Raw genomic sequence first — 25,784 nt, forward strand, 5'->3', positions numbered from 1 at the left:
CTTTTATGAAATGTTCTCATTTCATTGATCGGCCACTCCGAGATTATGTTTTCATTTCTGTAGCTACTGCTAACCTTTCTTTCTGGTATAATATTTCAGGCAGGAACTATTAAAAAATCTCACCATGGAGATGTTAAGATAAAAGCGGGCAGAGTTCTAAATGGGAAGAGAAATACAACAACTCATTGCTCTGCTCAAAAGTTCAAGTTATACTAGAATTCCACAGATTGTTTCTCTGATCTTAACTCTGTAATGTTTCCAAATGATAAGGACACTAATAAGAGCAGATGGCTTAATGAATATTGAGGAAAGATTTAACTGGCCGTATTTTCATTAGGCATCCAGTGCACTTCTGGATTTTGCCCACCAAGTCCCCGTGCATAATACAAAACAGCATGGACTCAACAGTTGGCCCAGCTTAGGATTCATGTTTCCAGAACTCTGGAGACTGGCAAACTGACCACTTACCATGTATACATAATCATTTAAGGAAGCAGGCAGGCTATGGACTTGTCTGAACAAAAGCAAAAAATAGTGATGAATATTGAATGCCTGAGCTTCAGCAAGAGGGGAGTCAGAATTACTCCTGCAAGCATATTGAACACCTCTGGTTGAGGTCTCTTATTACTAACTTCTTGTATATTCAGTAGTGATGAAATCCTCTGTGGCAAACAGTCCACTCTAATTAATGTTTCATCCAAACCGTAAGCATATCTGAGTGACACCAGCAGCAAAAATGACATGGAAATCTAACACCTCATTGCACAGTGTGCTAGCTATTAAGCTATTGTCTCACAGCTCCAAACTTACCCCTTTAAATATATTGCTTTGTGATGCTAAGGTTGGGAATCAGCAAACTACATTTCTCTTTTGCTAGCTGGATTTCTGATAGGTCCTGACAATATGGGAAATAAAGGGATTTTGGAAGGCTAGAGAAGGGAGAAGGGACTTATTTCTTTCTGCTTGCTTCCTGTCAGCATGCTTTCAACAGCAGCCCTTCATCCTGGCAGCAATAGCTGGCTACATTTAACAATTTGTTTCTGTACTGCAAGAATCAATTTCATCATGACCCTTCAGAGGTATTAGAAGCAGGTGTCTGGCACACTCTTCTCAGAGGAGTGGGTCCACCTTGATGGGGTAAACCATCTGTCTTTCTAGGTTCTCATAATTCCAGTCCTTTTCTTTGTTTTCTCAGCTTTAGAGGTAATGGCTGCTTCCTGTACATATTATTTTCCTAAATTTCTTAAAATTCTCTCTGTTAAAATAACTAATGTGGTTTCTGTTTTTCTGACTGGATATCGAAGGATATTCACAATATGTGAATATACAAGGACAGAGGAAGAACAATATTCATCGTAGGCTGGTGGTAATAGAAAACTAGTAAAGATGAATAATAACCAGCAAAGACTATCTTGGACCCAGAGAACTAATTAGTTACTAGCATATTCTGTATATCTATTGGCCTGTGAAGTGACCATGTCCAAAAATATACATATAAAATAAATCCACTTTGCTTGGACTCTATGAAGTTGGCTGTGATTGGCCTTAGCCAGATTTTCTCTAACTCTCTGTAACAGCAATGTTGATGTCATTATTCTCTAGAAATTTCGAATCATGTGATTTTTGAAAATGATTTCATGATGGATCATGCCACGCTCTCATATACCTTTTGGATAGTTCAGAAGGTTGGCCCATGACAATATTTCTTATATGCTTAGAATTTACTTATAAATAATAATACATCACATTCTACTACTGAGTACCTTTTATATTCTTTCTTGCAGGTCTCATTGTCAGCCATTGAGATTTCTCCTTCAGAATTCTCTTTTCCTTGATGTGGAGTTGGAAATATACTCTGTGGTGAACCAAATGAACACCCGCTCTTCTTATGTACTTCAAGATAAACACCTCTCAATAGGTGTAACCTTTTGATGAATGTTGTATTTTTATTTTATGTTATGTTATGTTATTTTATTTATTTTATAATTAAAATTATTAGGGTGACATTGGTTAATAAAATCAAAGTTTACAATTCAACATTATGTCATATGTATATTGTATTGTGTGTTCACTACTCAAAGTTAAATTTCCTCCTGTCACCAAACATTTGACCTCCTTTACCTCCATCTACCTCCCCACTCCCCCTTTCCTCAGGTAACCACTAATCCACTGACCATGTCCATGAGTCTCTGTTTGTTTGCCATGTTTGTTACTTTTAGCTTTATATCCAATATATGAGTGAAATCATATGGTTCTCAACTTTTTCTGTCTGACTTATTTTGCTTAGCATGATAATCTCAGGATCTATCCATGTTGTCCCAATGGCAGTATTTCATTTCTTCTTATGGCTGAGTAATATTCCATTGTGTATATGTACCACATTTTCTTTATCCAATCATCTATCATAGGACACTTTGGTTGCTTCCATGTCCTATTCATTATGAACAATACTGCTATAAACATTGGGATGCATATATCTTAGCAGATAAATGTTTTCAAGTTTTTTGGGTAAATATCCAGAAGGGGGATTGCTGAGTCATATGGTAATTCTATTCTTAGTTTTTTTGAGGAACCTCTGTCTGTTTTCCATAGTGGCTGTAACAATTAATGTTCCCACCAGCAGTGTATGAGGATTCCCTTTTCTACACAACGTCTCCAATACTTGTTATTACTTGTCCTGTTGGGAAGTACAAAAGACCCCAAAGAGCCAAAGAAATCCCGAGAAAAAAGAACAAAGCCAGAGGAACCACTCTGCCTGACTTCAAATTATACTACAAAGTGACAATAATCAAAATGGCATGGTATTGGCAGAAAAACAAACACACAGACCAATGGAACAGAACTGAGCATCCAGAAGTAAATCCCTATATATGTGGGCAAATAATTTTTGACAAAAGAGTCAAAAACATACAATGGAGAAAGGAAAGCCTCTTTAATAAATGATACTGGGAAAATTGGAAAACCACATGTAAAAGAATGAAAGTAGGCTGCTATCTATCACCATACATCAAACTTAACTCAAAATGGATTAAGGACTTCAATATAAGACCTGAAACAATATATTGCATAGAAGAAAACATAGGAACTAAACTCACGGACTTTGGATTTAGAGAGGATTTTATGAATTTGATCTCAAAAGGAAGAGAAGTACAAGCAAAAATTAATGAATGGGATTATATCAAAATAAAAGCTTCTGCTTTTGCTTTCCATCAAGAAAGCAAACAACCATCTTAATGGGAGAATATATTTGTAAACAACGTCTCTGATAAGGGCCTAATATCCAAAATATGTAAGAATTCATACAACTCAACAATAAAAAAGTCAAACAATCTAATGAAAAAAAGTGGGCAGAGGACCTGAATAGACACCTCTCCCAAGAAAACATACAAATGGCCAACAGAAATAGAAAAGATGCTCAACTTCACTAGCTGTTAGGGAAATGCAAATCAAAACCACTATGAGATACCACCTCACACCTGATAGACTGGTGAATGTTCTATATGACCCTGTGTTCACTGGCTTAGATTGGGACTTCAGCTCAGGATGCTGGTTATATAAGCGCTAGATGGTAAACACTGAATTTACCAATCGGATATTTCTTTATCTGAGAGAGTTTCAGGTTTATTTCAGGTCATGGCATCTGCTGAGTAAAACGTGTGGAAACTGAGTGGTTCAAAAGTAGTTTGCAAGTTTTGCATCTTCTGATTCTCCCTGAACTTTGAACATGCTTTTATTCTAGTGCTTAATAGTTTTAATAAGAGCTGAAGTGCCATTGTTTTTCTGTGGAAATAGGACACTTCTGGGAAAGTTTTATTTATATGATAAATTATGTTTCGATACAGCATTGAGCACAGTATTTGACTTTAAAGCCTATGGCAACTCTGGCTATTTGCTTGTGTGCAGACATTTCAGCAGCATTTGGATATGCTGGAGTTGAAGATGTTGGCCTGCTCTTCTCTATTTCTTATATAAACAACCCAAGCTGTCATTTTGAAGGGAGCAATGTAAATGCCTCTGATAATAGGTCATTATACCCTAAATTTACAGCTCGGTAGTGTTAAGTATATTTAAATTATTGTGCAACAGATTTCCAGAACTTCTTTATCTGGAACACTGAAACTCTATACCCATTAAACACTAATTCTTTCTCTCCCTTTCCCTTGGTAGCCGCCTACTTTCTGTTTTTATGCTTTTGATTACTTTAGATACTTCATGTAAGTGGAATCCTACAGTAGTTGTCTTTTGTGACTGGCTTATTTCATTTTGCTCAATGTCCTCAAAGTTAATCCACGTTATAGAATGTGACAATATTTCCTTCTTTTAAACAGCTGTATAACATTCCATTGTGTGTATATACTAGATTTTCTTTATCCTGGTATAAGTTTTAATGCCATCTCACCCATTTGTTAGTGGTCACTATAGAAGTGGCTTGTTCAGTTGGTTAAACTAACCATGACCAAATAGGCAAAGTAAATGGTTTATACAAGAGTTATAAAATAACTTTTTTGGTTTTATACTACTAACACTTGAGTCTCATTAATCTGCCATTTGAGCCATTCTCTAATTCCTAATCTTCTCTTATCCCTCTGTCACCTTTCTTTTACGCCAACCTAGCTCTGCCTACTGCCCACTGGTATTGCTGTTCCTTATTTTCATTTCCCCTGTCCTGCCATTTACCTGGAACTTAGTCCTTCCTTCTACCACATATCCCTCTGTCTGAGTTATCTGGTGTGGCCACAGACTTTTCCTTTGCTTTGACAGTGAGATAGATTCTGTAGTCATTGAAAGATTAAAAGGGAGTATTGGGGGTGGGGATGGTGAGATCTCCATATTTGGTGGTAAGAAGTTTTACCACCAAAGATGGAGATCTTTTTTTTCCCCCTCTGGGAGATCCCTTTATTCAGGTAAACTTATTATAATTCAGACTTCCTTGATTCCCTACAAAGCCTCACAAATTCAGAAGTCTGTCACTGCAGGGAATTTCACTTTATTATGGCCTTCATTTGGAAGATCTAATTCTGTTCTCTTTCACAGTGTACATGGCAGAGTAATGGAAGTTCACAAAAAAGGCAAGTAACTACTGAAGAATTCGAGTCTCAGTGACATCCATATCACTCAAGGTGATGGAGGACATTTTGTAGACATGAAAGGGTTGGCACAGGAGAGAGGAAGAGGCAATGAGAGACATCAGGCAAGATTTTTAAGAAGAGGAAAAGAAGATGTCTTTTCTGTTCTAAAACTACTTTTTCTTCTCTTTCTTTTTCCTCCTCTGATTGCTGTAACTTTTCATGCCTGGATGTTAATATATATATATATATTATATATATATATATATATATATATTTTTCAAAGAAACAGAAAATGCTGAATCCACTTGAAGAAAGTTGAATTGACATGTATATTTTGAAGGCGAGGCTTTATATTTCCCCTTCTATCCAGGGTAGTTAGTTTATCTGAAACTCACAAAAAGTTTTAAGGACTAGATGATCGCTTTTTCATTTATGTAGGGAATAGAAGATAACCAATAAGGGAGAGATCTGTTACTTGGGGCAGGTGGTATAATGTAGATGAATAAAAGAGAAGTTTTGTTTTGTCTGTTTAAGAAGAATGACCACAAAGAACACTGAAGTTATCAAAGTTTAGGATGGGTGAAGTGATTGCATAATAGCTGCTAACTTCTTTTAGCTGAGTTCAATTTCCTGACCAGGAAGAATTACCTCTTAGAAAGAACTTGCAAATGGGTTTTTAGAACAAATATTTGTTATTATTGAGAAATAGTAAGCAGTAGAAAATGTGCTAGAAGATTAGAGATGGTTAAATATAGTTCTGGCTCTTGCTAGTGCTGGGTTTGAGGCTGCTTAGTAAGAGGAATGGGGCACACTGAGGTCAGATGCTACTTAATTGGGGTTTGTGAACTTTTAAGAGATTTTAAGAAAGTCCATAGCATAAGCCAACAAAAGCTGTTTGCATGTAAATCCCCTGGAAGTCGCCTTGGGTAGGCCCTCAAGTTGGGTGGGCAATAGTCTCAGGGGATCACTAGGGTGGGGCAAACTTTTCAGCCAGGTTGATGGAGATTCAGTTTTGGTGCCAGCCTGCATGTGCAGGCTGGGTGGGAAGAGGGCTAAAAGAAGGAACAATGGTTTCTGCCAGCATTTCTGTTTGGGAGAAAGCTGACTGTCCTGCCCTTGTACTGAAGCCAGACAATTAAGTTCCTCTTTATATGTCCTTGGCACCTTTTGAGTCAGTGCCCCAGCACTGGAGCTCATAATAAGTGTGTCCATCATTGATTAAGTCTGTGCGTGGGCACTTTAAGAGAAATTCCTGGGACTCCTGCTGCCCACTATCCCACTCAGCCACAATCTCCACTGGTTTTCATAGTCAGATGTTATGAGGACTTCTTGCCCTGTCACTGCAACCCTGAGCTGCAGAGCCTGGTGTGGGGTTGGGACACCTTGCTCCTCAGGGGAGACGTCCATAGCTGAGATATTCCTCCAGATTTTTTAAAATTAAGTTTATTGGGGTAACATTGGTTAATACAATTATGTAATTCTCAGGTGTACATTATAATTTGACATCTGTATATTCTATTATTTGTTCACCACTCAAAGACCAGTTTCCTTCAGCTACCATATATTTGATCCCCCTTACTCCCTTCACTCTCCCCCTACCCCCTATATTTTACCCCCTTTAATCGCCTACCTCTCTCCTCCTCCCTCACCCACTACCCTCTGGTAACCGCTAGTCTATAGTCCATGACCATTAGTCTCTTTTTGTTTGTCCTGCTCATTTGTGGCTTTTACATTTATATCCCACATATAAATGATAGGTGATTTTCGACTTTTTCTGTCTGGCTTATTTCGCTTAGCATGATTATCTTGAGGTCCATCCATGTTGTCGCAAATGGCAGTATTTCATCTCTTCTTATGGCTGAGTAATATTCCATTGTAACTATGTACCACTGCTTCTTTAGCCAATCATCTATTGTAGGACACTTTGGTTGCTTCCATGTCCTGGCCACTGTGAATAATGCTGTTACGAACATCGGTGTGAAAATATCTTTTAGATATGGGTTTTCAAGTCTTTGGGGGTAAATACCCACTAGAGGGATTGCTGAATCATATGGTAGATCAATTCTTAGTTTTTTGAGGAACCTCCATAGTGTTTTACATAGTGGCTGTACCAATTTTCGGTCCCACCAGCAGTATATGAGGATTAATTTCTCTCCGCATCCTCTCCAATATTTGTTATTACTTGTCCTGTTGATTATAGATATTCTAAGAGGTATGAGATGGTATCTCATTGTGGTTTTGATTTGTATTTCCCTACTAGCTAGCAATGTTGAGCATATTTTCATATATTTGTTGCCCATTTGTATGTCCTCTAGGGAGAAGTGTCTGTTCAGGTCTTCTGCCCATTTTTTGATTGGAACATTTGTTTTTTTTTTTTTTTTGCTGTTATTGAGTCATATGAGTTCTTTATATATTTTGGATATTAGGCCCTTATTGGAGGTGTTGCTTGCAAATATATTTTCTCATTTGTAGTTTTATCTCCTTACTTTGTTGACGATTTCATTTGCTGAGCAGAAGTTTTGGTTTGATGTAGTCCCATTTATTTATTTTAGCTTTTACTTCGTTGATTTTGAGGTTAAATTCATAAAATCTTCTTTAAGTCCAAGATTCTTGAGTTCAGTTCCTAAATTTTCTTCTATGCATTTTATTGTTTCAGGTCTTATATACAGGTCCTTAATCCATTTTGAGTTAATTTTGGTGTGTGGTGATAGACAACAGCCTAGTTTCATTCTTTTGCATTTGGCTTTCCAGTTTTTCCAGCATCATTTATTGAAGAGGCTTTCTCCACTGTATGTTTTTGGCTTTTTGGTCAAAAATTATTAGTCCATATAAATATGGCTTTACTTCTGGACTCTTGATTCTGTTCCACTGGTCTGTGTGTCTGTTTTGCTGCCAATATCATGCTGCTTTGATTACTGCAGCTTTGTAGTATAATTTGAAGTTAGGTAGTGTGATGCCTCTGGCCTCGTTCTTTTTTCTCAGGATGGCTTTGGCAATTTGAGGTCTTTTGTGCTTCCATACAAATATGATGATTTTTTGTTCTATTTCTTTTAAAAAAGCCAATGAGATATTGATGGGGATTGCATTAAATCTATATAATGCTTTAGGTAATACAGTCATTTTAACTATGTTGATTCTTCCAATCCAAGAACACAGAATATCTTTCCATTTCTTTGCATCTTCGATTTCTTTTAATAGGGTCTTTTAGTTTTCATTATATAGGTCCTTCGCTTGTTTCATTAAATTTACTCTAGGTATTTTATTCTTTTTGTTGCAATCGAAAAATGAATTTTTTTCCACTTCTTTTTCTGACACTTCATTATTAGAGTATAGGAACATTATGAATTTTTGAACATCAATTTTGTATCCAGAAACTTTACTGTATTTGCTTATTGTTTCTAGTAGTGTTCTTGTGGAGTCTTTAGGTTTTCTATATAGAGAATCTTGCCGTCTGCAAACAGTGACAGTTTGACTTCTCCTTTTCCTATTTAGATGCCTTTTATATATTTTTCTTGTCTGATTGCACTTGCTAGGACCTCCAATGATATATTGAAAGGCAGTGGTGATAGTGGAGAGCCTTGCCTTGTTCCTGATCTTAGAGGGAAAGTTTTTAGTTTTTCACCATTAAGTATAATGTTGGTTGAAGGTTTGTTATAGATGGCCTTTATTATGTTAACGTGCTTTCCTTTTATACTGATTTTGTTAAGTATTTTGATCATAAATGGATGCTGTATTTTGTTGAAGGCTTTTTCTGCCTCTCTTGATATGATCATGTGATTTTTATTTTATAATTTGTTTATGTGGTGTATCACATTAATTGATTTGCATATGATGAACCATCCTTGCTTCTGGTATGAAGCCCATATGATTATAATGTATAATTTTTAAATATGGTGCTATATTCGGTTCTGTAGTATCTTATTTAGGATTTTTGTATCTGTGTTCATGAGAGACATTGGTCTGTAATTTTCTTTTTTTGTGTTATCTTTACCAGGTTTTGGTATTAGAGTAATACTAACCTCATAAAATAAGTTGGGAAATATTGCTTCCTCTTCGATTTTTTGTAGACCTCCAGAATTTTAACCACCACACGTGGGCATAGGACAAGCTTCCAGCATTTCTGAGTCTCCACTCCTCCTACCAGTCTGTACATTGCTTCTTCTGTATATCCTTAGTTATAGGACTTCTGTTCAGCTAGACTTTAGGTGAATCTCAATGATGGTTATTCTGTAGTTTAGTTGTGATTTTGAGCTGGAAGCTCTGCAACAGTTTTATAAAAGGGGACTTATTTTGTTTGAAGTAAATATTCTTTGGCAAAAGTCCTTTTGAAAACCAGCAGGAAAAATTAACAGAGAATATAGAAAGAGGATTGTGATAGTCCCTATTCTATTTCTGAGTCTGAACACATCTGGATTATTTTATTTATTTCTGGAAGCTTAATTTTCAAAGAGATATAGATGAATAAGAACATGTTCAGAGAAGAGTCAGGAAGATGTTGAAGAAACTCAAAACCATGCCAAATGAGATGCTGTTAAGTGAACTGTGAATGTGACTTAGAAAGCTTGAGAATGTTATTCATAAAATTGATAGGTCTATCATGTGGAGGAGGCAGTTAATACAGTAGTTTGGTTGAAAAAAATGTGAATTTGGCATCAGGTTGACCAGTTTCAAATTTTACCTCTGTCATTAATTGTTTGTGTGACCTCGATTAAGTTACTCAACTCCTCTGAATCTTGTTTTTCACATTTACTAAAAATAGGGGAACATAATACTTACCTCAAAGAATCGTCATGATGATTAAATAAGATAATATATATTAAATTACCCAGTATAGTGCTTGGTTCACTAATACAATTATTTAATAGAAAACTGATTAAATTCATAACACAAGGCCTAAAGAGTTGCAGTAAGACTAAATGGTGAAAGTTAAAAGGAGATGAAAAAGTTAAAGTGATTTCAGAATAGTTTTCCATCAGAGACGTTTAAAGATGGAATGAGCTGCCTGAGGGAGTGGTACATTCCCTATCACAAGAGGCATTTGAAGAGAGATTGGACTGTCACTAGATGGAGAGAATATTCTAGAGAGAATTCTAACTTTAAATGATTAGGGAGTGGAGTAGGATTTCCAGAGACTGGCTCAATAGATTAAATGCATAGGGCCAAAGTTTGCTCCTCCAAAGAACCAGTTACTATTTTTTTCATAACCAAGAATGATGCCTCCCTCCACTAATTAGGCCCATTTGACAAATGGATGCATTTAGGGTCCACTGGAGAGTATACAGATGATCCAATAAGCATTTATGAAGAACTGGTTATACATCAGATATTCCAGAAGAACACCTCAAAGTGTATGTATTAGGGACAGTGGGTCAACAGGATTATCTGTATATATAGAAGGTCCATGTTTGTTGTGTATCTGCTATTGGGCTGATTTAGAAGTGTGCACTAGACTGGCACCAAATTCACTATCACATAAAGAAACTTAGTCTAACTCCTAATTCCATTCCAGTCAAGCACAAGATGGAAGTGCATTACCAAAGCAGGATGATTCAAAAGCAGCAATGGAAATAAAGAGCCCAATCTCTTCATAATCAACTCATCTCTTGAAGTGAGAGGCCTGTTTTTTTTTTATAGCAGTGCTTACAAAGGGCAGTTATATTTCGGAGTTTATACTGAGAGATCAGTTACATATTTAAATAAGTCAAAAAATAGACATTGATTTTGAACACATGGCTGATTTTATTGTCAAAGCGAATTTCATTTTGTCAGATGATTAGATTTTATTAAACTATTTACTTAATGCCACTGAACATATATTCTGTGAATAAACATGATATTCCCCAACCAAAAACATTTCCAATCATTGTTGAAAATATAGAATTTGGAAAAAAGTACACTGGAGTCAGAAAGTTTGTGCTCAAATTTTGGCTGTATCACTTAATGACTCTATGGTCACAGTACAATACATAATCTTTCTGACTGCCAGTTTTCTCCTCTGTAGGTGGGGGTAATTATACGTACTTCTCAAGGGTGGTTGGGTCGTGGAGGTAAAATGTAAATACGAGTATTAGCATAGTTCCTGGCACATAAACTCTCAATAAGTGGTAGCAGTTATTATTAAAATTACTATAGGGAGAACATCAGGATTTGCCGGGGATTAGGGCAGGCTATTGAGGATTTATTCTTCCCAAAGCTCAGATTTGCCTTAGAAAAGTGCAGAAGACAAAAGCAAGTAAGAGAAAAAAGGATTGTTGTATGTATCACTTTCCAACTTCCAAAGGTACTACGTTAGCATGGATGGCTTTTCCCTTGTTAGGTACATTTTAGCTTTGAAATGTAGGGAAAGTAACAAGGAACTTTAGGAATTGGGTTATATTTATGTAGAGAAAACTTCATAATGTTGGAAGAGACCTCGAGTAAACAGTTGATCCATCTTCCTGACTCCAGAGAGGCCTGATTTTCAAGCATTCATTGATTATTGCCAGCTAACATTTGCTTTAAAAGTTTCCAAAGGTGGGAGCTCCATAAGATCTTTTGATAAAGTATAATGCTGCCACATAGTCTTAGAATCAGTAAGCTATTCATAAAGTCTGATTTAAAGCTTCATGCTATAACACAGACTTCTAATTTCTTTCTCGTCTTTTCCTAGTAGAATCTGTGTTCTCTCATTTAGACATTTGTTTCCACCTTCACCTACCAATATATTTTGATTTACTGATATATGAAACTGAGTACAGTGTATGCTCAGCTGGATCACTGTAAGTACTACTATAAACAACTGGAGCTTTGTTTTCGGAAGGTATTATGAAGCTCTCCACTTAGCTTTCTTCCCTCTAGCTGAAGACAGCTCATGTTCTTAAGTATAGTCATGGGAAACATGGGTCCCTAATCAGCCACAGTTGCCTAAACAGACAGAGGAAACTGGCCATAGAAGCCGAGCATCTGGGAAGCTGAGCTGTATACTGGCTTCTCCCTGATTGACACTCTATCCACTCACCTATCTGTTTTCACTTAGTGTTCTCCAACTTTTGTCTGCTTATGCCATCCATGGGTACTGATTTGCTTCAATGCCAAAGCCTCCCTTTCCTAGCCAGACATGTCAAGAGTGATCTATTTTCACTTTATCCATTTCCTTGCCTCCCACTCTACCACTGCAATCTGACTCTAATTAATTAGCACTCTATCAAAGGCACTCTTATCAGAGTCACAAATGTTGTCAAACCAATGGCTTCTTAAAAGACACTTTATTTTATGTGATCTCTGATCAATGTTTGATATTAACCATTCTTTTCCTTTTGAAAAGATTATTTCCCTTAGCTTTCTTGACCACACATATTCCAGGTCTCTTTTGCTCAGTCTCTGTTGTGGACTCTCATTCTTTAGGTTTCTCTTGAATATTCAGATTCCTAGGAGTCGGATCTTCCTCTTTTTTTTTTATGCTATGTACTTTCCCGGGAAAACCTCATCCACTCTTCTATTTGTTACTACCAGGTGTACTGATAATTCCAAATCTAATCTCCATTTCAGGCCTTGAGCTATATTGAATTACTTCCCAGATATACTTATCTGGATGTACATTGGCACCTCAAACTCAACTTTCCCCAAACTAAATCCATTATCTGACCCTCATCCAAGCTTGCTTCTCCTCCTCTTGTATCTTTCTTATCTCAGGAAACGATACCACCCATATACATAGTTACTTAATTCTGAAATTATGTCCGTCAACAAGTTTTTTGATTTTAGCTCCAAAATTTTACCACTCTGTCTAGCTTTCTTAACCATACTGCTGATACTTTAGGTTTGGTCATTATCATTGCTTGCCTATATAACTCACAAAGCTGAGCAGCTTCATGGTCAGTGTTATCACCAAGTTGTATCCCAAAGAAATATCACCTGAACATAAAAATAAAAAAAACCCAAACAAACAACATTGGAAAGCAATTTAATTTGCACAGAAATCTCTTGAAAAGGTTTTAATCATTTATATATTGATATGTTTTGTCCCTGCCACACTTATACCACTTCAACTGTCTCTTAAGTGATCTCCTTGCTTCTAACACTGTTTCCTTTGATTCTCTATATTAGAATAATCTTTGAAAAATACATTTCCCTGCTTAATGCTATTATTGGCTTCCTATTGTCCACTAGAAAAAACTGAAACTACATACTTATAGGGTCCTTCACTATATGGTCCCCACTTAGCACTCTAGCTTCATCTCTCACTACTTCTCCATATTCTTTGAGTCATAGTGTTCTTTTGGTATCTATATATGTTAACTATGCCTGCTGAGCACTTACTATATGCATGTCCAAAGAATATGCAGTCTATTTTGGGAAACTAGTTGGATACACAGTTGAGCAACAGAGAACAGATTACATATTAAATGTGGTGATACCACCTTTCAGTAAAAGAATGAGACAACAGAGAAGACTACTATATCAGGGAAAGTTCCCATGAAAGAGGTGAGGTGTGAAGAGGGTGGGGAATGGGATTTAGACCAGCACAGGTAATTCTGGACTGAGGGAATAAAGCCATAAGAAGCAGGCCTCCAATAAAGGTGGAGGGTTATAATCTGGATACTGAGTTAGAGATCAGTACAGACTCATTTACCTATGAGGAACAATTCTAGTTACTCTTTAGGGTGTTTTAAGCACAGAACAGGAAATGATCGACGAAGGCAAAGATTGCTACTAAATAATTTAGACATGAAGCCTGCTTTCCCTCCCAGTCAGTCCTGATGTCTTCTAAAACCTACTTCCCACACTATCCTATTCTTCCCTCCCACCTCCCCCCCACCCGCCAAAAAAAAACCTACTGTTTTTCTAAAGCTAAAGTTGTGTAAGGAAAAGGAAGTGGTGCCAAAGAAACTGAGGCTTAGACAGAAATGTCACAGAGAAAATGTGATTCTGTCTCTTGTTTACCAAGACTACTTTTCAATGGGCTACACTTTACATCCCAACCTGAAAGAGATGAGGTAGCTTTTATGGTAGAAGCTATGGCTTACGAAGTGTTATATGAAAAAGAACCCTTTTCATGGTGATGAGGATCATACGTTTGCTCTATTTAGACAAATAATTCTATTTTCAGCATAACTTTTCCACACAGAAGCAGATAAATTACTTAGAGTTGACTGATTACAATTCTGTGTCCAATTATAAGTTAAAAATATCCCATAAGTAAACCATATGTGTCCCCCTCCTCCATATAAACACATTCACACCCTTCCTTACTGTTATAAATAATACTCTTTTTCATTGCTTTTTGCCTACCTGCGTGATGTCCATTCCTGAGTCACAGTTGAGTGGTTGTGTGGAAGTTAGACCGTTTGAACCAATTACAGTGGTGATTACAGCATTCTCATCAATTCTCCGAATCATAGTTCCATCCACAAAGTAAATTAATCCATGTCTATCAACTGTAATGCCTGTTGGGAAAGAGCACATGAGCATTAGGAGGCTAGTGGGCCACATTTGCATCAAGATCAGGAATTTGAAAGAAGCTATAGAAGTGCAAAATCATTTTAAAGACATGAATTCAGTTTTGCTCAGCACGGACAGAATAGTAACAGGAGAGGTCAGTTCTTCGTGTATTGAAAAGAAATGACAAAGTGTAACACCTGGAGATAAAGCCAGGTCTAATAATTTTGTGTTGTTCAGTTTTACATTTCCACCCTGTTGATACTTACTTAATCTCACACAGAAAAATATTCCTCTTTAAGATAAATGGGAAAAGATACCAGTGGAAGTATGGATTACATTTCTTTTAGGGTGAAAATGCATTGGCTACTTGCTTATTTTCGTAGTTGAATTAGAAACAACTAACTTGAAAAGCATTAAAATTATTTTAATTAATCCACACTCAGTTAATAGAGATTTTGTAATAATCTTGATGAACTGGACTGAGGTTTTTCTCTGCAGTATCTAGTAAAGGTGGGGCTGGAGAGCAAAATTATGATGTCACAAAGGGAATGGTTACTCTTCAAGAAAAAATAAAAGCTAATAAAATTTTTATAGTAGTTTTCACACAGTTTTAATTGCAGCCTGATTTCTTGGAAAATAAAATAAAAACAGCAGTTAAAATGCTTGGCTTCTGGCTTCTGGTCAAGATGGTGGAGTAGATAAATGCTGTGCTTGCCTCCTCTCCAACCACATTAAATTTGCAACTAAATTACAGAATAGTCATCATTGACAGTCGTTTGAAGTCTAGCTGAACAGAAGTCCTACAGTTGGGGACATTCAGAAGAGGCCACCTTGAGACTAGTAGGATGGTTAGAGACGGGAAAAGGTCCCACATTCTCATGTGATGGTTAGAAATTGGGAGGGCTATCTTGGCTACAGACATCTCCCTTTATGAGTGAAGAGTGGCAGCTCCACACTGGGCTCCTCAGCCAAGGATTCCAGGGCCAGGAAGAGAAGTCCCCATAAAAAACCAGTGGAGGTTGTGGATGAGTTATATGGAGAGGTGAGGAAGTCACGAATTTTCCTTCTAAGGGGCCCACAAGTAGACTTACTCATTGAAAGACTCACTTTTTTGAAACTCCAGCTCTGTGGCAGCAGCTCAAAAGGCACGAGGGACATACAGGGAGGAACTGAGTTGTCCGGCTTCAGAGCAAGGACTGGAGGGGCAGCTTTCTTCCAGACAGAGATGCTGGCAGAAGCCATTGTTCCTTTGTTGAGACCTCTTGGCCCAGCTTGCAAACTCAGGTGGGCACCATATCTGAGTCTCCATCAACATAGCTAACACTGGTCACCCGACCCTGGTGATTCCCTGAGACCCCATCCCTCGCAAAAAGCAGGCCCAACCAAGCTGATTCCAGTGGATTTTCAATACAAACAGCCTGCTTTGGCTCATGATATACTTTCTTAAAATCTCTCAAAGGTTTGCAAAACCTAAACAAGCAGCTTCTGGCCTTAGCATGCATTGTACCTCTTACCAAGCAGCCCTAAGCCTAACAATAACAGCAGCCAACCTCAGTTTATGGCTTGGTCTCTAAAGGCATATCCAAGCTCAATGTGAGTGGCAGCCATCTGTGGATTTCTTGGTGGTTCATGCCAGATGGCCCTGGGCAGGGAATAAGCTACAGCTAAACGTGACCTGTGGCAGAGTGCCTCCCAGGATGCCCTGGCATACGTACTTGTTGGTCAGCTTGGGTCTGAGCCAGAACACCACTCCGGGTCACATCTAAGGATGACACACTCAAAGGGCAGTCAAGGCAGGTGCAGAGCCCTGCTAAAATGAATCCTGCTCTGTAGGGTCTGCCCCTGCACAACAGCTTCTCCACTGGTCACGGCCAGTCATCACAATCAATCAGACCGAGGGTCAATCCCTCCCATTGATGAGCAAACAGTAATTAAGGCCCAACTATAACAGGAAGGCACACATAAACCATACTAGGGACATACCTAGGGCACCTGGCTCTGGTAACCAGGGAAAACTGTGCCACTGTGGCCCATAGCACACCTACTATATAAGGCCTCTCTACCAAGACCGGGAGACATAGTAGCTCTATCTAATATATAAAAATGAACACAACTAGGCAGCCAAAATAAGGAAACAAACATATCTCAAATGCAAGAACAGAACAAAACTCCAGAAAAAGAACTCAACAAAATGGTGAAAAGCAATCTATCAGATGCAGAGTTCAAAAAACTTGTTACAAGGATACTCAAAGAACTTAGGTAAAGAGTATGTGAACTTAGTAAGAACTTCAGCAAAGAGATAGAAAACATAAAGGTGGAGATAACAAAGAATTAGTCAGAAATTAAGAATACCATAACTGAAATGAAGAATACCGTATGAGGAATTAACAGTTTATTAGATGAAGCAGAGTTTCGAATCAATGATTTAGTAGATAAGGTAGAGAAAACACCCAATCAAAAGAGCAAGAAGAAAAATCCAAAAAAATAGGATAGTTTAAGGGACCTCAGCATCAAGCCTACCAACATTTGCATCATAGAAATACCAGAAGAAGAAGAGAGAGAGAGCAAAGAATTAAAAAGCTAGTTCAATAAATAATGACTGAGAACTTCCATAACCTCGTCAAGGAAATAGAAATACAAGCCTAGGAAGTGCAGAGAGTCCCAAACAAGATAAACTCAAAGAGGCCCACATCAAGACACATCATAATTAAAATGCCAAAGGTTAACGACAGAGAGAGAATCTTAAAAGCAACAAGAGAAGAGCAATTAGTTACCTACAAGGGAGCTCTTATAAGACTGTCAGCTGATTTCTCAACAGAAACTTTGCAGAACAGAAGAGATTGATTGGCAGGAAATATTCAAAGTGATGAAAAGCAAGGGCCTACAACCCAGATCACTCTACCTAACAAAGCTATCATTTGGTATCGAAGGACAGATAAAGAGCTTCCCAGACAAGAAAAAGCTAAAGGATTTCATCACCAAGCAAGTATTATAGGATATGTTAGAGGCACTTCTTTAAGAATAAGAAGAAAATAAAAAACAGAAAAAATAGGAATAATAAAATGGCAATAACTACGTATTTAGCAACAATTACTTTAAATGTAAATGGATTAAATGCTCCAATCAAAAGATAAGGCTGGTAAATGAATAAGAAAAGAAGACCTTTACATATACTGCCTACAAGAGACTTGCTTCAGATTGAGACACACACAGACTGAAAGTAAAGAGTTAAAAAAAGGTGTTTCATGAAAATGAAAACAAGCAAAAAAAGCTGAGGTAGAAATACTGGCAAAATAGATTTTAAAACAAAGGCTAATACAAGAGACAAAAGTGGACCCACTTATCCCATGTCTGGGCATTTATCTGAAGAAACCCAAAACACTACTTTGAAGGGGCATGTGAATCCATATGTTCATTGCAGCATTACTTACACTAGCCATGATATGGAAGCATCCTGGATGTTCATGAATGGATGAATTGATAAAAAAAGGTGATGCACACACACACACACACAATGGAATATTACTCAGCTATAAAAAGAATGAAATCTTTCTATCTGTAACAACATGGATGGACCTAGAGGGTATTGTACTGAGTGGAGTAAGTCAGACAGAAAAAGACAAATGTCATATGTGGAATCTGGAGAACAGGATAAACAAACAACAGAAACAAGCTTATAGATACAGAGAGCATTTTCATGGTTGTCAGATTGGTGGGTGGGAACATGGGTGAGAGGGTGGAGATTAAGAAGTACAAACTGGTAGTCACAAAATAGTCATGGCAATGTAGAGTATAGCATGGGGATTATAGTCAGTAGTGTTGTAATAGCTGTATATGGTGTCAGATTGATACTGAATTTATTAGGTTGATTACTTCATAAGTTATATAAATGTCTAATCACTGTGTTGTACATGTGAAACTAATATTATATGTCAACTGTAATTGAAAAAAACACATTGAGAAAGAAAGAAGATTGCTAAGGTTGCTTTGGAGATTAAATGCATTAAGGTTAGTTTATATAGAAGCTGGAGCTCAATAAATGTTACTTTCTGTTCCCTTTAAGAAATTGAATGTTTAGGCTAAGATATTTATAATTAACATCAATGCAAGTTATATATAGAGAAACTAATAATAATGAGAAGTAAATGAAATATAGGCAAACCAAATAAGAGCTCAAAAATATTAATTCCTATTTATCCCATGTTGTATAACACAAAAATATTTGTTAATTGAATACAATAAAAATGATTACCTCCTCCCCCAGAAACTTAGGTTACAATACTGAATATACCACTTTAAACAGACGTGTGACTTTGAAAAATTCATCTTTCCAAATTTAAGCCTCCTCTATGGTGAAATGTGGGGAAAAGAATCTGCGTGTGGTATTGGGATTTGTAATAAAATTATATATATATATATAATTATATTACATATAATTCTGGCACTATAATATATATATATATAATATATATATATAATATAATTCTGGCACTATAATATATATTATATATATAATATATATAATTATATATATTATATATATAATTATATATATTTGGTCTTCATCCCCCTTTCTATCAAAGAACACCGAAAACATATAATTTCCTAAGTGGTGAGAGATAAAGGTGTTTATTTTTATATTAATGAGGCAACTTTGGACTCCACCTAAATATGGTTTGGTTGCCAGTGGAGCCACCTCTGTGATTAGAGGGTTGGAACTTTCAGTCCCACCCTCTGACATCCAGGTAGGAGAGAGGGACTGGAGGTTGAATCAGCCACAAATGGTCAATGATTTAATCAATCATGTCTATGTAATGAACCTTCCATAAAACTCTAAAGGGTTGGGGTTCAGAGAACTTATGGGTTGGTGAACACGTGGCAAATTGAGGAAAGTGGTGCGCTCTGAGAGGGCATGGTCGCTCCATGCCCTTTTTCCATGCCTTGCCTATGCATCTCATTTATCGGGCTGTTCCTGAGTTACATCTTTTTATAATAAAGTGGTGATCTGGTAAGTAAAATATTTCTCTACATTCTGTGAGTTGCTCTAGTAAATTAACTGAAGGCAAGGAGGGGTTTGTTAGAACCTGTGACCTATAGCTGGTGGGTCAGAAGCACAAGTGACAACCTGGACTTCCAAGTGGTATCTAAAGTAGGGAGATGAGGGAGTGTTATAGGACTGAGCCCTTAACCTGTGGGATCTAATGCTATCTCCAAGTAGATAGTGCCAGAATTGATTGACTTTGCAGGACACCCAGTTGGTGTTTAAAAATTGCTTGTTAGTGGTGTGGAGGGAACCAACTTATCCCCACAATCCCCACATTAGAAATTGGTTTTAGAATACTTTTTACTGCCTTACCTCAGTAGAGTGACCAACTGTTCTTATTTCCCTGTGACTGAGGCAGGCTTCATGTTAAAACTGGGACAGTCCTAGACAAACTGGGATGTATGAGTTTGGTTACTCAAGCCAAGGTTGTTTTAAGTATCCTATGAAATAATACATTTAAAAAGATACATATAAAGAACATATGGCTTGACTCCTTTTGCCTTTGGTGCATTTGACAGTGTTCTTGAAAATATGGCACTACTTTAAAACTACTGCATAATTTTGTCTTTTCGCATCTCTCCTTTATTCAGACCTTGTGAAACTCAGAATGCATGTTAAATTTAGGAGCATATGTGATAACAAACATGTCCTTTTAGCATATACACACACATGTATAATATTTTTTTTGGCAAAGAGTGAACTTATCTAAAGACTGTTTATAAACCCAACTTAATAAACTGCTTTTAGATGAGCTAATTTGTTGGCAGAACATTAATATCAAGAATTGGCTTTATGGTGTACTTTGATTAATCCTGATGTTCTTCATGAAGTATTAATCCTTAACATCTATAAAATAAACAGATTCATTTCATCTTTCTCTGAATACTTTTAAAGTCATCTGTGTTTTAGTGAGTGCTCTAAGGAAATCAGCATGTGTAAACAAGGGTAATTCCATGCCAAGAAGTCCTTTTATCATTTTTAGAGGCATAAAAACCTTTAAGGAGATTTTAAAAAAGACTTTTACAATTGGGTCAGGTCATAGGATGATGACATGAATATTTCTTTCCTCTCCAGAACATTTAGATTGGGGATGAACCAAGTGGGTACCTATGCTTTTTATTTTTGTTTGTGCTTTGGTAAAATAAATTTCTTAAATGCCTAAAATTTGCTCTGGTTTGTGGCAAGCCTATGATTTGAGATCACCTTCTGTGAACTCAGTATTAAATATCACTGAGCATGAAATTTAAAATTTGGCTGTCATAAGAGAATACACTGAGAAATCAAGATTCAAATTTGGAGAGAGAAAGGCTGAAAGTAGATAGGCTTGAAGTGTATGAAATCTTGAATTATTTACCGAACACATGCTGAATGTCACTGTGCTAAGTTGTGAGGGCCAAAGAACAAAGAATCCAAGTACATGGAAAGAGTAAGAGGAATACTATGTAATCATTGCTTTAACTAGGAGGTAATATAGTTAAGAAAATCTAATCCCTTGAAAATTAAAGTAGATTCACAAAAGGTATCAAGAAATAAATGTATTCCTACAGAAACAAGCATATTTGAGGAGGTCCTATACCTTTATGCTGATAACAGGGAGTACAAATTGTTTGTTTACTACAATCACCATCTTGATCAAGGTGCAATTCATACCGATCTGAGGAAGTTATTCAGGACTTTACATGGCTTCCTTTACATTTTTGTGAACTTCTAAACACTATAAACTGCTCCCTCTGTTCATGTCTTCTGAATTCCACAAATAAGGCTTATTTGACAATTTTGAAGATTATTTTTCATGTATTTGTGTAGCAATTTATTTTACTGTGGTCTAAATTCTAAATATTCCTTTTTCAATTTCTAGTCAAGATGGCAGAGCAGGTAAATGCTGTGCTTGCCTCCTCTCATGACTGCATCAAAATTACAATATTTGTGAGTCAGTTTTCAATTAGTTTGTTCTTTTTGTTTCTTAGATTCCACATATAAGTGAAATCGTATGGTATTTATCTTTCTCTGTCTGACTTATTTCACTCAGCATAATAACCTCTTGGTCCATCCATGTCTTTGCAAATGGTAGGATTTCATTTTTTATGGCTGAGTAATATTCCATTGTATATATGAACCATGGGTATGGGAAACATGGCAAAGCATAGGGAGTGTAGTCAGCAGTAATGCAAAGGCTATGTGTAGAGCCAGAGGGGTGATAGTTTCATAAACTATATAAATGGCTAAGGGGTATGGAGAATGATGGCAGAGTGAAAGACTTCCCCAGATCTCTCCCCTTGAAACAACAATAAGTTGAATATCTAAAACTCAACAAAACACACCCAAACTTCACACCAGCACATCTGAGTGTGGTATCTGTGCCTAAGAGTTACCACGGGTCAGAACCACGGGTGTCAGCAGGTGAACTGGGAGAAACAAAGAAGCTGCCTCTCATAGCCAGAGCTCCCTGTAGGAGGAGGGAGAGGAGAGAAGGAATGTAGAGTTCCCTGAACAGCCCTGATTGGGAGGGCTGTGAGCTCCACGGGGCCAGCGGCAGGGCCCAGTCATCAGGGCAGAGAGCGGGAAAGTAGGGATGACAGAGAAACAACAGTTTATTTTTAGTAGCCACGGTTGCAAAACCCAGGCTGAGTTACAGCCCCCAACCCCTAATCCAGAGGGCCCCTCCAGCCATATCCTCTGACCGAACACTCTGGAGCCCCAGGGGAATTTGAGTAAATGCTAACGACACTGTTGCTAACACTGATAGGGACTGAGACTGAGAGTAGCGAGCATGATTAAACATGTATAAGGAAAAAAAGGCATTATTACAAAGCAGGGATCCAAAAGGTTTAGATGCCACTTACTGAAAACCGAAAGAAAAGTGCCCTCTTTGCCACACGCTAAAGAGAGACCTTTATATTATAAATCTTCTCTATGAAAAAAAGAAAAGAAAAAAAGAATACACATCCAGTAATGAGCAGGAGAAGAAATAGTCCATTAAACACCATGAACAACCAAGATGACAAGGCAGCTAAGAAAGAAAGGGAAAAATCTCCAGAAAATAAGCTTATAGACAGAGAAATATGCAACTTAAATGAGAGAATTCTGGATGGTACTTCTGAAAACACTCAGTGAGGTCCGAAGCAATTGATATCGACAATTTCAGAGATTGAAAAAAACAACTAAAGAACAGGTGCTGTAGGCATAAAAAAAATTTTTTTAAAGTACAGATTGTAAGCTGACGAGATCTTTCAAATCTGTGAGGTCAATCAAGGGTTGTCTTGCATAAAAAAAAGAAAAAAGAAAAGAAAAGAAATAACAACTAGATGAGCAGAGTGAGTTATTTAGCAAGGAGAATGAAACCCTCAAAAATAACAGAATAGACTTCAGGAGATAAAAAAAAAACACGCTGTAAGAGTTGAAAAATGAAATAGCAAGCTTGAGAAATAGAGTCAATAAATGGAGGAAAGGATCGGTGATATTGAAGACAGAAAATAGAAATAACTCAGAAGGAAGAAGAGAGAAACCAAAGAATGAAAAATAATGAAAGAGAAATACAAGTTTTAGATGATACAATCAGGAGAGGAAACATAAGAATAATGGACATTCTCGAAGGCAAGGGAAAGGGGCAGGGATTAGAAAGTATTTTCAGACAAATAGTAGATGAGAATTTTCCAAATCTAAGGAATGAGTTGGAGCTTGGAATTTAAGTCAATAGAACACCCAATTATCTCAACCTAAAAAAGCCTTCACCAAGACACATTGTATTAACATTATCAAAAATCAGCAACAAGGATGGAATTCTCAGGGCAACCAGGGAAAAGTAGACAGTAACCTATAAAGGAAAACCCATTAGATTATCGTCGGACTTTTCATCACAAACCTTACAAGCAGAAAGAAGTGGAATCAAATATTCAAATTATTGAGTGAAAGGAAATTCCAGCCAAGAATAATGTATTTGGATAAGCTCTATTTTAGATATGAAGAAAAAATTAAGACCTTTCTGGACATACAAAACTTGAGGGAATTCTCCACTATGAGGCTGCACTACAGGAAATACTGAAAGGTGTCAGCTCACCTAAAATAAAATGATGAAAAAAAATAACTAGGAGAAGGTGACTAGCGAGCAGATAGAAGCATAACAGTGCAACCTTTAATGAGAACAGAACATTATAAGCTTAAACAATAAGAAAAGATTTGCTATAGCAAGATAGTAATGAATGTTCAGCATACATGGGAACAAATGTATACAACATTGACTGAAAAGGGGAGGATTCAAAGATCCAAATTCACAAAGGAGAATAGAGATAAGACATGTGGAGAAGAAAATGGACTTCTTTACATATTTGTAATGGTAACTACATGCCAAAGATTCAGAACTGAAGTATATAACATAAAACAAGAGAGACCAAAGGGAAAACCCACAAAAGCCAACCAACCAAAATAAACAAACAAACAAACAACAACAACAAAAAAAACCCAGACACACAAGGATAAGGAAGCAATAGAAACATGGAGCTACCAGAAAGCAAAAGATAAAATGGCTATAAGAAGACCTCATATTTCAATAATCACCTTAAATGTAAATGGATTGAACTTACTAATAAAAAGGCACAGAGTTGCAGATTGGACCAAAAAACAAAACCAAACCATATGCTGCTTCCAGGAGATACACCTCAGTTCCAAAGACAAATATAGACTAAAAGTGAAAAGACAGCAAATGCTATTTCAAGCAAATGGCATTCAGAGAAAAGTGGGATTAGCAGTACTAATTTTGGACAAAATAAACTTCAAAATAAAAAAAAAGTAAGGGGAGATATTGAGGGACACTTCATAATGATAAAGGGAATCATGTACCAAGAAGACATAGCACTTATTAATATCTATGCTTCCAATCAGGGAGCCCAGAAATATAGAAAGTAATTACTAATAACACTAAAAGGAGAAACAGACCAAAACACTATAGTAGTAGGGGACCTAAATAAAACACTGTTGGATATGGACGGATCATCCAAAGAGAAAATCAATAAGGAAATAACATCCTTAAATGATACATTAGACCAACTGGACATAACTGACATTTAGAGAGTCTTTCATTCCCAAACTGTTTATATATTCTTCTTTAGTGCACTTGGAACATTCTCAAAGATTGACCACATGCTGGGACACAGAAATAGCTTCAACAAACATAAAAGGGTTAAAATTATACTAACCATATTCTCTGATCATAATGATTTGAAACTAGAGATCAACTGCAAAAAGAAAGCAGGACAAACCACAGATACATGGAATATTAAACAACATGCTACCGAAGAACAATGGAGTCAAGGAAGAAATAAAAAGAGAGCTCAAGAGACAGAAATGAACGATAATGATAGTACAACATTTCAATAATTTTGGGACACGCAAATGTGGTCATAAGAGGAAAGTTCATATCATTACAAGCTTATCTCCAAAAACAAGAATGAGCCCTGAGCCAAGCAAACGATCTAACACTTTATCTTAAAAAAAATTAGAAAAGGAAGAATGAATGAAGTCTAAAATTAGCAGTAGGAGAAAAATAATCAAAATTAGTGCAGAAATAAATGAAAATGAAACCAAAAAACGATAGAAAAAATAAATGCAATGTGGAGCTGGTTCTTAGAGAACGTTAATAAAATTGACAAACCCCTGGCTATGCTCACTAAAGAAAAAAGAGAAAGGACTAAATAAACAAAATCAGGCATGAAAGAGAAGAAATTACTATAGACACCACAGAAATACAAAGGAACATACAAGAATTCTATGAATAAGTGTATAACACCAAATTTAATAATCTAGAAGAAATGGACCAGTACTCAGAAAGATACAACCTTCTTAGACTGAATCAAGAAGACCTGGAAAATCTAAATAGATCAATCAGCAGTATGGAAATTGAAACAGTCATCAAAAACCTACAAAAAAGTAAAAATCCAGGATAGGATAGTTTCACCAGTGAATTCTGCCAAACATTTAAGGAAGATTTAATATCTATTCTCCTCAAACACTTCCAAAAAATAGAAGAGGAGGCACTACTTCCCAACTCGTTTTATGAGAACAATATTACCCTGATACCAAACCTGATAAAGATAAAAGAAAAAAAGAAAACTACGGATCGATATCTCTGATGAACACAGATGCAAAAATCTTAAATAAGATAGTAGCAAACCGAATACAGCAACATATTGAAAAGATTATACACCACGATCAAGTGGGCTTTAGAAACAAAAAGCAAATACAGTAAAGTTTCTGGT

General features: G+C 36.7%; 1 protein-coding gene across 6 annotated transcripts in view; it reads right to left on the reverse strand.

Moving 5' to 3' along the window:
* TENM1 (teneurin transmembrane protein 1) overlaps positions 1–25,784 on the reverse strand; it is a 995,735-nt gene that overhangs the window by 71,761 nt on the left and 898,190 nt on the right. For all 6 annotated transcript variants that reach the window (XM_036227172.1, XM_036227175.1, XM_036227174.1 and 3 more), the window contains one exon: positions 14,340–14,494. In XM_036227172.1, coding sequence (XP_036083065.1) covers positions 14,340–14,494 — 155 coding nt within the window. The remainder of the gene's footprint in view (positions 1–14,339; positions 14,495–25,784) is intronic.

Source organism: Rousettus aegyptiacus, unplaced genomic scaffold, assembly GCF_014176215.1.
Source record: "Rousettus aegyptiacus isolate mRouAeg1 unplaced genomic scaffold, mRouAeg1.p scaffold_m13_p_9, whole genome shotgun sequence".
NCBI classification, from domain to species: domain Eukaryota; kingdom Metazoa; phylum Chordata; class Mammalia; order Chiroptera; family Pteropodidae; genus Rousettus; species Rousettus aegyptiacus.